The 12,564-nt window shown below is 40.0% G+C and overlaps 1 protein-coding gene across 5 annotated transcripts in view; it reads right to left on the reverse strand.

The window, feature by feature from the left end:
• grk5l (G protein-coupled receptor kinase 5 like) overlaps positions 1-12,564 on the reverse strand; it is a 34,237-nt gene that overhangs the window by 10,014 nt on the left and 11,659 nt on the right. For 3 of the 5 annotated variants that reach the window (XM_058070096.1, XM_058070097.1, XM_058070095.1), the window contains exons 2-4: positions 5,834-5,929; positions 3,993-4,108; positions 218-295 (exon numbers count right to left, since the gene is read on the reverse strand). In XM_058070096.1, coding sequence (XP_057926079.1) covers positions 218-295; positions 3,993-4,108; positions 5,834-5,929 — 290 coding nt within the window. The remainder of the gene's footprint in view (positions 1-217; positions 296-3,992; positions 4,109-5,833; positions 5,930-12,564) is intronic. The other 2 variants (XM_058070099.1, XM_058070098.1) reach the window with 1 other exon arrangement.

Raw genomic sequence — 12,564 nt, forward strand, 5'->3', positions numbered from 1 at the left:
GTCTTAATTGTAGAAACTTTTGCTGAGATAAAATGTTGGTCACTTTTTTTATAACCTACATTGTATATTGCAGTATTTATCTAATTTGCACAAACAGTGTTTATTTGTGAAATGCATGCAAAAGGAGGATAATGTGTTCATTCATTACACCTGACCTAACGTTGAGGGAAGAGTTGAATATTGAGAATATTGAGCATCTATAATAGTATATACTCACTTGTTTAGAAAGAAAAGTCTTGATAATCTGGTCCCCTCTGCTTTTTCTTTTTTCATCAGGCGTCACCTCATAATCCTCCTGTATGACACAATATAATTAATATTCTATCATCCAACATCACCAATCTCTTGGTTAAAAAAACAACTGATTACAAATTTGAAATACAACTAAATATGCTGGTCCAGGATTATTCAACAGAGTAGCAACATGGTAGGCTCAAAACAATTGCCTGATCGGCGCAGGTGATCTACGTTTTAAAGCAAGTATTGTCCGATACTTGAAAGAAAAAAGCTACAGAATATACTTTGCTCTGTGAATTTCTTGGCTTCTCTCTGTCATAGTTTTTCTAAAATATACTAATTAATAAACCATGCTGTTTCGTGGTTAAATGCAGCCTATTATTCGTCAAGAATGCTGCGACATCACTTCCTCTCCCTCCACCGCAGCAGTTTATTAACAAGTGAGGTCAGGGGGAAGTTACAACAGGCTGTTTGTAGCATGTCACTGAAAAGGAGCCCTCGATTTGTTCACATTCCCCACCTACTGCATAATAATATATATAATATAATAATATATAATATATATATATATATATATATATATATATAATAATATAATGCCATAATACATCATGTCGGACCAATATGCGTGCACCCCTAAACAAAAGTATAATTATTACGAAGTGACTTTTGTCATTTTGAATGACAATGGACGGGTACGAATAATAGTGTCTGTATGTCTGAGAGGCAAAAAGCCTTAAAAATAGAAAGATGACTACAGTTCACGGTACATACTGTATATGAATACATATAAATGTTAAAATGGCTACCTCTTCAACACTTTCAAGATCCTAGAATCAGCCAATGCTTTTATCTCCTTTCAAAACTGTGGTGGAGTAGCTGATGCTTAGTTATTCCACAAACTGTAACTCACTAAATGTGTTACTGTCACTCTCACATAAACATATGGTGCGCTTGACTATGTGTGTGAACATATGTCGCCATTCACACCGACAGGTATGACTGTTAAACGCTGCCCATATTGGATGTCACAAAGACATGAAAAGCACCGTGACGCATTTCAGAGGGAACACTTTTAACTTTCACACAAAAAAAAAAGATGGAGGACAACAAGAAACCCAGGCTGCACACTAGCTTGACTCTTTCTATCTGTGCCTTTTTTCCCCCCAACAAGGCCCTGTGTTGCCTGGCAACCGCACAGAAAACACGGCAGGATTCCTCGAGGTCCTGGAGTGTCACAGTGTGTCACACCAGCGTCACCAGCTTTCCACTATAAAACACACACACACACACACACACACACACGTATACATACAGTACATACACACATAAGCCTGGAGATTTAGGCTTTAAAAAGCAGCAGCGTTACCGACACTTCAGAACAAGGCAGAAAGGACATACGACTTGTGCAGTATATACTATGTGTATGCACTCATTATTATTTGGTATGCAGCATTTACTGTCAACATTATCAACGTACTATATTAGAAACACTTCACGGAACATTATTACAAGACTGATAGTGCTTTCATTTCCTCTAACTTATATAATCCCAAGACATGTAACCTCAACCATTTGGCCAGATCATACCTCAACCTGACCTCAACTTCATTCTACAGTGTACTCATTTACATTGTAGGGACTCGGCCAAATGGAAAAGGTGCCCCTTTAACCTTTGGGCAGCATTGGTGGGGGATCCAGCACGCATGCACAAAATACACGCGCTCTTTCTCGTGGAACCCCTGAGCACATTCCTTCCTCTGTCAAACAAACTGGAAAAGCTTTCGTTCCCTTTCTCTCCTCATGTTTTTTTTTTACAGCTTTACTGCTCTATATAAAGAAAGCAAAACAATCCTTGTCACCGTCTCACTAATTTCCTTCTCAGATCAATAAGAATAATGTACTAAGCATAATTATTTGAGTTTTTTAGTCGCTTAAGGTCAACATCAGCATGTTTGTAATCACCCGGGTCTTCTTTGTTGACAGTCAAGGTGCTTGTGGCCTGTGCAGAATCATCTACAACATAAGTTTGGTATGACTGCATTTAAAGAGGGTCACTCTCATGGTGGCTAAACAGTGAGAGAGAGAAGGGATATATGAGTGTATATGCTGGAAATGGATGGTGTGTTGTGGGAAACAATGCTGCCCTTTCTGTGTGGTCACATGGCCGCAAAGATATTCTGGGCATAGATAAAGACTTAAACGTGTCATGTAGGAGGTATTCCACCTCGACGCAAACAGCCAAGATGTTGGGTGAGTGTAACATAGTGGCGTAAACAACATATTTTTATTTTAGCTCCTTTGTATTAACTAAAGGGGACCTATAATGCTCATTTTTCGGCCTTTGTATTGTATTGTGGACTACTGCAGAGCAGCTACACACGATATCAAGCTTTCCTGATCTTCCAGAATCTGCACCTATTCCAGCTGTATTTTTTTGGATCTTTTCCTGCAAAAACATTTTGTTTTAATTTATTCCACCCACAGCCGGCCTCCAGGCATGCCCACTTTGCTGTGGTTGGTCGCACTCCCAGTATTGGGTTCTAACTGCCAAAACCAACATTATAGGCGTTGATATACAGTATACGGGTTGATGTACCTCCAGTCCGGATGTAAAGACTGGACAGTCTAAAGTTTCTCAAGAAAAGAGGTTACTTCAAGACGTCTCTGAATGTTAAGTAGCTTTAGCATTTTAGCGTTTTCTACTGCAAGACTACAAGTGTTTAAAAAATTGTGGTAGGAAATGGCTATTAGCAACCCCAGACTCAGTGAACTTTTAATTTGCACCCTGCTCCCTGTATGCGCATTCTCTAATGCTACACCGCTTTCCTTCCATTACTTACACAAAATAACGTTGGTAACGTTGGAAATTTGTCAGGCTTCAGCCAGATTGTCGGCTAGTACAGCTACATAGTGGCCCGTGTTCACAAAACAGTCCCGTGTGAAATGCAGTTGACAGATTAAAATATTTTGCTTTTGCTGGTAAAGAATCAGGAACCACAACCACTTCACCCTGATGTTTTCCTCGTTAGGAATTGTAAACAAATGTCGCTTTCCCTTACATTCCCATAAATTGTTAACACCGTGATCAGAGAGCAGAGCTTGGGGGAGGGCAGAGAGTGTATCTGGGCTCCGGTGCGCGCCCCTATTTGGAAGCCCAGGAATCTGTGACATCACAAATTGCCGGTGTTAGAACGCCCTCTGAAACCGAGCATTCAGAGCCATCCCAAACTTCTTTCAGGGCTCACTTCCAAATGCGCATACCTCATCTGAAACTTTGGCATTGTTTAACATGAGAATACAACATTCTACATTTATAGGTCAGAAAATTGGAAAAAGCACAATAGGTCCCCTTTAACGATTTGATGGCAAGTCGTCCACCAAAATATAGATGAGTATAATACAAGAAGTGTTACATGATATGCAGTTGCTGTTGGTTACCAGGCAACCTTTCGATGATGACAAGACTCCAGGAAGTCACTGCATCCCAAAAGAATTAGTCAGGAATGCCAATAAAATCCCAAAGTGTTGCATTTGGTCCCCCTTGTTGCTACTCTTGAGCTAGGCAGCTGCTGGGTGTAACTTCATTTTTTTATAGTAAACACATTCAAAATCTTTACAAAAAAATTGTTTCTGAATTTTAGTGATTAAATATTACATGGGAAAAAAGAAAGCTGTTGTTTCCCAGATTTGACAGGGAGGGTTTATACTAAGAAGAAGCTCCACTCTATGTGTGTGTGCATGTATGCGTGTACCATTGCGTCCAGGAGCTGGATGCAGCGTTGCAGTTTGGGCCTGGTCTCACAGTAAAGACGGAAGAGTTGCCTTCCAATAGGTTGCTTCTCACATATACTGACATAGTCCTTCTCAACTAAGAGAAAAACGGTACGTTAAAATGCAGACAGATATAATTTAGTGACACTTAAAAGGACTGTATGCAGCAGCTTTCCCAGCTGCCCAGAAGGCACTTGTGTTTGAATGCAATGCAAACATTACATCCTGTCCTTTGAGTACATAAGCCACTTACATGCAACATGTGCCCTTGCTGTACTGTAGGCTGTACTGTATGTTGTCAGCCAATGAAATCGATTTGACAAAGTTTAACTGCAGCCCAGGGGTGTCCAAGGTGGGGCCCAGGCACAATTAGCAGCACATTCTAAAAATACAATTTGACCAGAAAAGAATAAATCCAAAATATTAAGAGAAAAAAAGTTGCAATATAACGACAAAGAGTTTAGTTTCTACAACAATAATGTAATATTGAGGAAAAATAAAGTCCTTTTATTAGCACAAATGTGAAATATTACAGAAATAAGACTTTTTTAAAGTTGTGATATTAATTAGTTATTAATTAATATAAATTTAAAAAACAACAACAAAACAAAAACAGCAAAAATGGCCAAAACCAGCAAACACCAAAGTTCATACTAATAATACACTTTTACACATATCACAAAGCTGAACTGCATTTTCTTGAAAAACTGTATATGTAGTAGGGCTGGGCGATATATCGATATTTATTAAATATCAATATTTACTTTAAGCACAATATCAAAACCAACCATATCGTTGCGATCGATAGACTGGATTTGAGCTGTATCTCCCTCATGCCTGCGTGCAGAAAGGAGGAGGGGCGGAGCAGAAGCCCGCAGGCTCAGTTGAAGCTAACAGGCTACCGTGACGGAAAGAAGTTAGCAAGGAATAAGCAGTAACTTACTAATATGGGGTACTTAAAAACCAAAGCATTAAAAAAATCATTTTCACGACCTTAAAACTCTGATATGAGGAATGTGTGCGATGTCTGCCATGCTCCTGTTGCGTTCCTCATGAAAGGAAAAGCAACCTATCACAATGTTAATATATGGGCACCAATACAGGACCTCCTTTATATTTTGTTATTAGCTGAGGATTTGAGCCTATCTAAAGGTTTGACTTTTTCTATATTTATTTAAAAAGGAATGGCCCAGAGTCACATGGTTGCGGAGCGGTTACCACGTTGGCCACACAGTCAGGAGATCGAGAAGATCTGGGTTCGAATCTCTCTGCTTGGGTATCTCTGTGTGGAGTTTTGTTCTCCCAGTGCGTGAGTGGGTTTTCTCCGGGTACTCCAGATTCCTACCCCATTCCAAATAATGCTAGGTTAATTGGTGACTCCAAATTGTCCATAGGTATGAATGTGAGTGTTAATGGTTGTTTGTCTATATGTGCCCTGTGATTGGCTGGAAATCAGTCCAGGGTGTACCCCGCCTCTTGCCCAAAGTCAGCTGGGATAGGCTCCAGCATACCCGTGACCCCAATAAGTGGCATAGAAATTGGATGGATGGAACTTGACATGCATATCTGGTTTTGATTTTGTCTGAACTCACTTTGTGTACAAAATATTGGGATATATATCGTATAATATATATATTGTATCAAAATTCAACCTAAATACAACAACATATAAATTTTTGGACCATAAGCGGCTGTGGGGGGCAAAAGTTTGGACACCCCAGTACAGCCACCATAAAACAACATGAAGCCAATTGCCAGCTGCATACAGTCCCTTTAAAGGAGCGTACAGGAACACACACACACACACACACATCAACCCTACCGATGCTGTTGCCCAGCTCAGTGCACTGACTTATGTGGGGGAAGCGAAGGATCTCCTTCCATTTTTTGCTTCTTCCTTTCCGCTTTCCTCCTCCACCTGCAGCAAGAACAAGAAAAAGATGGGATCATTTTGAAAAAGTGCAAAGTGCAAATGAAGGCGAGGATGAAAACAGAGAAAGGCGTGGTGGGGTTGCTGCAGGCTCTTCACTGAATGAAATCATAGTCTCAACTTGTATTTATAATTCATAGATTACATTGTACTTCCACTCTCATCTCTCTACTGGCTTTTTCTCAGTAGCTTTCCTCAGAATGGTTTTGTGTGTGTTTAAAGTGTGTGATTGTGTGTGTCTACACAGACAAAAGGCCTATTCTGACCTTCTCATTTCCCATCAGAGTCCAAAACATGACTGCCAGACTGGATTCCACTGCTGTGAATAATCAAGCATCAGCTTCCACCCGCATCAACTACTCAAATCATTTGTGTCCACTTCATTTCGCTCTTTAAAGACGCCATAGTGCTTTATTATAGCGATATTATTGATTAATGCATGGCTTAATCATGCCCTTCACACTTGTGACGTTCCGGCTCACAGTGTAGTCATCCAAACCTTGTTAACGTCACGGCTGTCATTCCCTAAAGGGATACAGGCATAATCATGAATGCTTTTTTATCCATCCCAGCTGTTGTGTCTAATGTCATGTTTGTCTGCTTTATTGATTTATATCCTCTCTCACGAACTGACAAAGATTTCCTGAAACTGCTAAGCACAGTGGAAAACGGATGCGAGCGTCTCAACCACTGCGAGAGGCCATATTACCAGCATGAGAACAGGAAAGGCAATGACAAGCAAACATCTTCAAGTAATAAGCCTGGAATGTAAGCGGCACCACGTCATGCTGGAGCCTCTGAGGGAAAGCTTCAGCACTTTTGTCTTCACATTACCACCTCATCCTTCCCTCCACTGCTGTTCCACTTCAACTATAACTCCTTTGTTACCTGCATCAAGAAGGTTATGTTTTCATTGGCACAGCTCTGTTTGTGTGCGACTGGCTGTCTACAGAGCTTGATAAATCCACGATATGTGGAAAACATACTGCCAATATTAACATCAAATTTTCACAAAATGGTGTTCCAGCTCTATAAAGTTACAGTAAGTATGTGAAACCATGTTAGACCCAGATCAATATGGATAAAAAGATTTTTAAAAAGACGAGTCGAGTATTATTTTAGTTGTATGAAGTATGTACTTGGATGCCATTCTAATATTTTGTTATGTTATAGGCTTTTTCCAAAATGTATTTAATTCATTTTTTCCCTCAAAATTCTTGACAAAATACCCCAAAAAGAACAACATAACTTTTTAAAATTAAAAAAAACAAATATATATGAAATAATATATATAAATTATAATATAAATCAAAAATTTTGTGTAGTTGTATTTAAATATAAAATTAATAAAATAAAAATAAAGTTGGGCGATATTTTTTATATACTGGTCGAGAGTCTTCCAATGATAAGAAAACAACTTATATAAATGGTAAACGTAAATAAGCCAAGTTGCGGGCCTCGGCAGACTTTGATACATGATGAGACATACAGGATGAATGAAATGCTGTCATCATGGGGTGAAGCAACGTTCGTGTGGGGAAGTATTTACTCGGCGGACCGTTGTCACTATAAACGCTAAACCGCCTCCTACTGAGCCAAACGGCCAAACAAGCGACAAGCGACATAGTAAATACATTATATAAGTCAGATTGGCACACTTATCTTTGAGCACTTTCGCCCATTCTTCTTTGCTGCATCACTAAAGCCTCATCAGGTCAGATGGGAAGAGATGTTTCTTCACATGACTCAAGTCTGGCCTCCAGCTAGGCTCCTTGAGGACATTCAGAGTTGTCCTGACGCTACTCCTTTGAGATCTTGGCTGGGTGCCTAGGACCGCTGTCCTGCTGAAAGATGAACTGTCGACCCAGTCTGAGGACAAGAGCACTGCGGAGAAGATTTTCAACCACGATGTCTCCGTACATTGCTGCATTCATCCTCCCCTCTATCCTGACTAGTCTTCCATGCAGTCCATGCACCAAACAACTTCTACCACCACGCTTCACTGTAGGGACGGTATTGACCAGGCAAAATAGTGGTGCCTGTTTTTCTCCAAATATGATGCCTAGAATTTATGCAAATGACTTCAATCTTTGTCTCATCAGACCAGAGAATTCTGTTTTTCAGAGTCCTTCAAGTACCTTTTGGCAAATCCCAGCCAGGGTGCTATGTTCCCTTTACAAAAGGAATGGCTTCCTTCTGTCCACTCTACCAAACGGGCATGACTAGTATTATCTTTAAATAAAGTCTGAAGTCAGTCAGCATATTTCTGTGGAAATATGACTATAATGTTATCCCGGTAGCTCACATAGACATTAGTGTCTTCCCACACTCAATAATGTTCCATTGTTTTGATATATGACATCTATTATATTTGATAAGTGACACAGGAATGGACAAATTAATTGGCAGTGAAGCTACAGACACACCAAACGGTGTAATCTCTGTAGGGTATATAAAAGCACTTTTAAAATTCCAGCATAGATTTTGGCCACCACATTCAAACACACTATTGTGGGATCTCTCTGACTTATTTGTTTCATTTGTTTGACAATGAACTTTTGAATGTGATTTTATGGCTCACATTCCCTATCAAAAGAACGCTGTGCTCCCAACTTTGTGGAAACAGTCTGGGAAATACAGCACAAATTATGCTTTTACATGATTTTTATTGGCAATATCATTCAATATTCTGAAACGCAACATAGCGTACTACCGCTGGGGAAATATTTGTGCTTGTGTCAAGGTGGTTTAAGTAAAAGTGTTCTTTGTAGAGGACCCAACTTCACCACAGTAGAAACCCAGAGAAAAGAGGTCATGTGTCCCCAGACAGACACCAAGCTTCAATGTATTAATAACTCAAGTCGAAATATCCCCTAAGAGAATCATTAACTCCCAGCACCTGCTCCTCATCAACATTGCTGTAGACTCCATAAGCTATAAGCAACCACGCTCCACAATTTAAGCTGGTGGAAAACAGTTAATATATAAAGCTATGTTCCACATCTGTGTGCCATACTGTGTTCCTGTGTGGTCCAATAATTTAATTTCCTCCACTGAAAACATGACGTCTGCACAGCGAACACTCAATTCCACACTTTGCCAATCCCCGCTGCGGCCACTGATGTAAAAATGAAGCTACTGCAGGGCGCTTTTGACAAATGACTTCCTGTGGAAGGTCAACACCATGTCAAATAAGTCACCCATCCCTGCCAATCAGCTGTTACACAATGGCTTCTTTGGAGTTGGGTCCATCCATCCATCCATCCATCCATTTTCTATGCCGCTTATCCTCACTAGGGTCGCGGCTATGCTGGAGCCTATCCCAGCTGTGGAGCTGTATCCGATCTCTCTTAAATCACAAATCTTTTGCCTAACCCGATTTATGAAGTCCTCACTGAAGGCCTCCACAAACGTGTCAACTTTGAGCCTGTATTGAGGATGTTCTACTGACAAGTCAAATTAAGGTCACATAACTGTTCCTTGAGCCTGACAAAGAGATCCCCATACATCCGTTGTGCCCTGCTCTATTGTCTTTGAAACACTGCTGATGAAGTGGTGAAAGAAATGTGCCTCAAAGTGAAAAAGTTATTTCTCCTTTCCGTATTTTATTTTTTTAACTATTGTGCTTGATTGTGTCCTCATTTTCACATAGACACAAATGTGCATAAATAATTCAACCTCATATGACAGATTCATCTGCCTGTGTCTAATGTGTAGTTTCCTGGTAATCAACAGGAGTGCAAATTCAATTTCTACACCCTGAAGGGGAAATATTGAAGCAGGATACAACAAAGAAGGTAGTACGTAAAGGGAACGTTAATATCACTACAAACTGATCAAAGAGAGACATACACATCCTGTACATACATCTTATTTCAGGCATGCAGTTGGGTAGGCTTGCTTGACAAAGCTGTTTAAAGGCCATGTCCTCTATGAACCATTTTGTCCTTGCTCCCAGCATCTACTTATTTACTTTGGCTATTAAACCGAGCTCATGCTCGAAGGACCCGTCACTTACACAGGAGCAGAAATACAAACTGCACTGAGGCGTTGCTGCACAGAGGAACATGCCAGTCTAATTTGTTCCATGCAGGCGGTGTAGTCACTGCCCTTTATTTATGTTCCTCCTTAACAGCTCTGACATCATCAAGGCATGTCAAGTCGAGTAAAAATAAGGTTAAAGAGGGGACGACATCCTCCTGGCGCAACACCAGGAGGTAAACAGCATCCAAAATATGTGTGCAACTGTGGGTGTGTGTGTGTGCGTGCAGGTGACACACGACCGCACACACAGCACCATGTACTGTACATGCACACGCATCCACTCTGACCATTGCATTCATTTCTGGTTCCAACAAAACATAAGCATTCAAACACGTTTGCAGTCACATGTTACCAGACATCTTTTAAGGCATCATTGCCAGCACACTTCCATGATGTCACTACCAGCAGCAGTTATCTTGTTTATGTAACTGTGCTATTTTGTTTGTTTTGAATTCTGATAGTAGCAGAATAATGTGTTTTGTGTTGTTTTGTTTATTTATGTTTTTTCTTAGGTAGGTTGGTGGAATTGGCGAGAATGGCAAAAGTTGGGATTGCATTATAAAAAGGTAGCGTCAGTCCTAATACACAGTAAATGAAGTCCTGTTTTTTCATCTATGTACATATTTTTGTAAATACTTTGCACTTTCACCATTTTCTTTGCACATTTTTTCCACTGCCTTTCACAATCTTGAGACACATACTACCTAAACACCTTAAAAGTTATCTTTTTGACACTACGATTATTTTTCTCCACTGGTCGGCTGGGCTTGACATGCACATAATTGTACAGTTACCTCTCTTTTACAATGTTCTTATGCTCGATTTAACCAACTCCGTCATTCCTGCAGGCCTCATCCATCCACACACTGAAACGACTGTGGGGTTCAAAACTGTCGACAAAGAAACTAATTCACACCATTAACCAAGTGGGGGGGGGGCGCCGCACACACATCATGTTCATACAATTATGCGCATACACACCACATACTGTATACACCCATCAGCAGCCACCTTTTCTTTCTTACCAGACAATACCATAACTACATCTGGCAAACACTCATCAGGAACATCCTACTTGCATGGTTCTGCCCAACCCTTCTCTATGATGCAGTGTAGCTCTCCAGCACTGAACACTACTAGTGCAATAACAAACACTGTTAGCTTAATAATAATATTATTAACTTAGTAATAATTGTGATACCGCTCTTGCTCATAAAATTGTGTAGTTGTACCTAATTTTGTGTGTGATGAGACCGACCACATCTATAACTGAATGTGCCTCTGTGTGTGTGAGTGCACGACTAATACTCTGATTTCCGAGTCGCAACATTCTCTAAACAAACTATACTCAACAAAAATATAAATGCAACACATCCAGAGCTGCACACTTGCTCAAGGGATCGGTATGGCACACTCTCACACAAAAAAGTAATAAAGTACAATAAACACACGGAGCTGCCTTAACAAGCTTGCACTCGGGGGGCGCCATCTTGAAACATAAGAACCCCGCATCAAATCCTGTCTATATCAATATGAAAGATATGCTTGTTGTTGATATCATACTTAACAGATATATTGATACTTAAAAAATATCGATATATGGCCCAGCCATATATCGATATTTTCAATGCATTTTCAATGCATTTTCAATGCGGAGATACCGTGAAGAGATCCTAATGCCCCTTGTTTTGATAAAATGGGCCTTTTGTGTACATTCAAAAACCTTTAAATCCTTTAAAAAAACATTTTTTGCTCCCAACCAATACGGATCCAACAATGATTATCTCTTTCTTACAGATTCTCACATCACCTCCTTAGTCTGATCTGTTAAATGTCGTCCTCACAGTTGAGTCATACCCGGGTGGTCAGCAAGGTACTGATGCAGTCATAAAAAGCAGCGCCTTGATACAAATGGCTTTGTTCTCAAAGTCTTCCTTTTCCTGCTCCCCCACAAAGAGATAGAAACCATTGGCAAAGACCTGCAGGGATCTGACTAAAAGGTAAATAACAACAAGCTCATTGTCAAACATTTAAGTACATTTGTATGATTTAAAATTTAATTTAATTGCATTTAATTTAATTTTTTTTTAAAGTTAAGCTGTCCAGACTGTAAAAGGGTATGTGTGCAATAATAATGGCACTAACTCATATCAACAACAATAAAAACTCAATCAATCTGTAAAACAACGTTGTCCAGCACCTGCAATAAAATCCCTGCGGAAGCTTCAAAGATTTGTTATTGAAAGAAGATGTATTAGTGCCTGTCCTAAACTTCCCGAGGTTTTGTTTAACTGTAGTTTATGTTTGTATGCCACAGGAAGCTGAGGGAAACACTGCCCAGATTTGAGCGCAAAGGAGGACTATGGCCGGAAGACGCTCTTTGTTGTTCTGTTCCACAATGATGTCATTTGGTCCTTCTGTATCCTTATTACCATCTTTGAACTAGTCTCTCCCACCACGTACTTGTCTTTATCTCAATAAGCACATGTGCTAATGCACTAAAAGCAAACACTGGTAATATACACCTTTCACCTGAAAATTGTGACCTATTCTCTGAGCAGCTGGGAAGGGGTTACCCG

The sequence above is a fragment of the Doryrhamphus excisus genome, chromosome 4 (genome assembly GCF_030265055.1).
Source record: "Doryrhamphus excisus isolate RoL2022-K1 chromosome 4, RoL_Dexc_1.0, whole genome shotgun sequence".
Classification (NCBI taxonomy): domain Eukaryota; kingdom Metazoa; phylum Chordata; class Actinopteri; order Syngnathiformes; family Syngnathidae; genus Doryrhamphus; species Doryrhamphus excisus.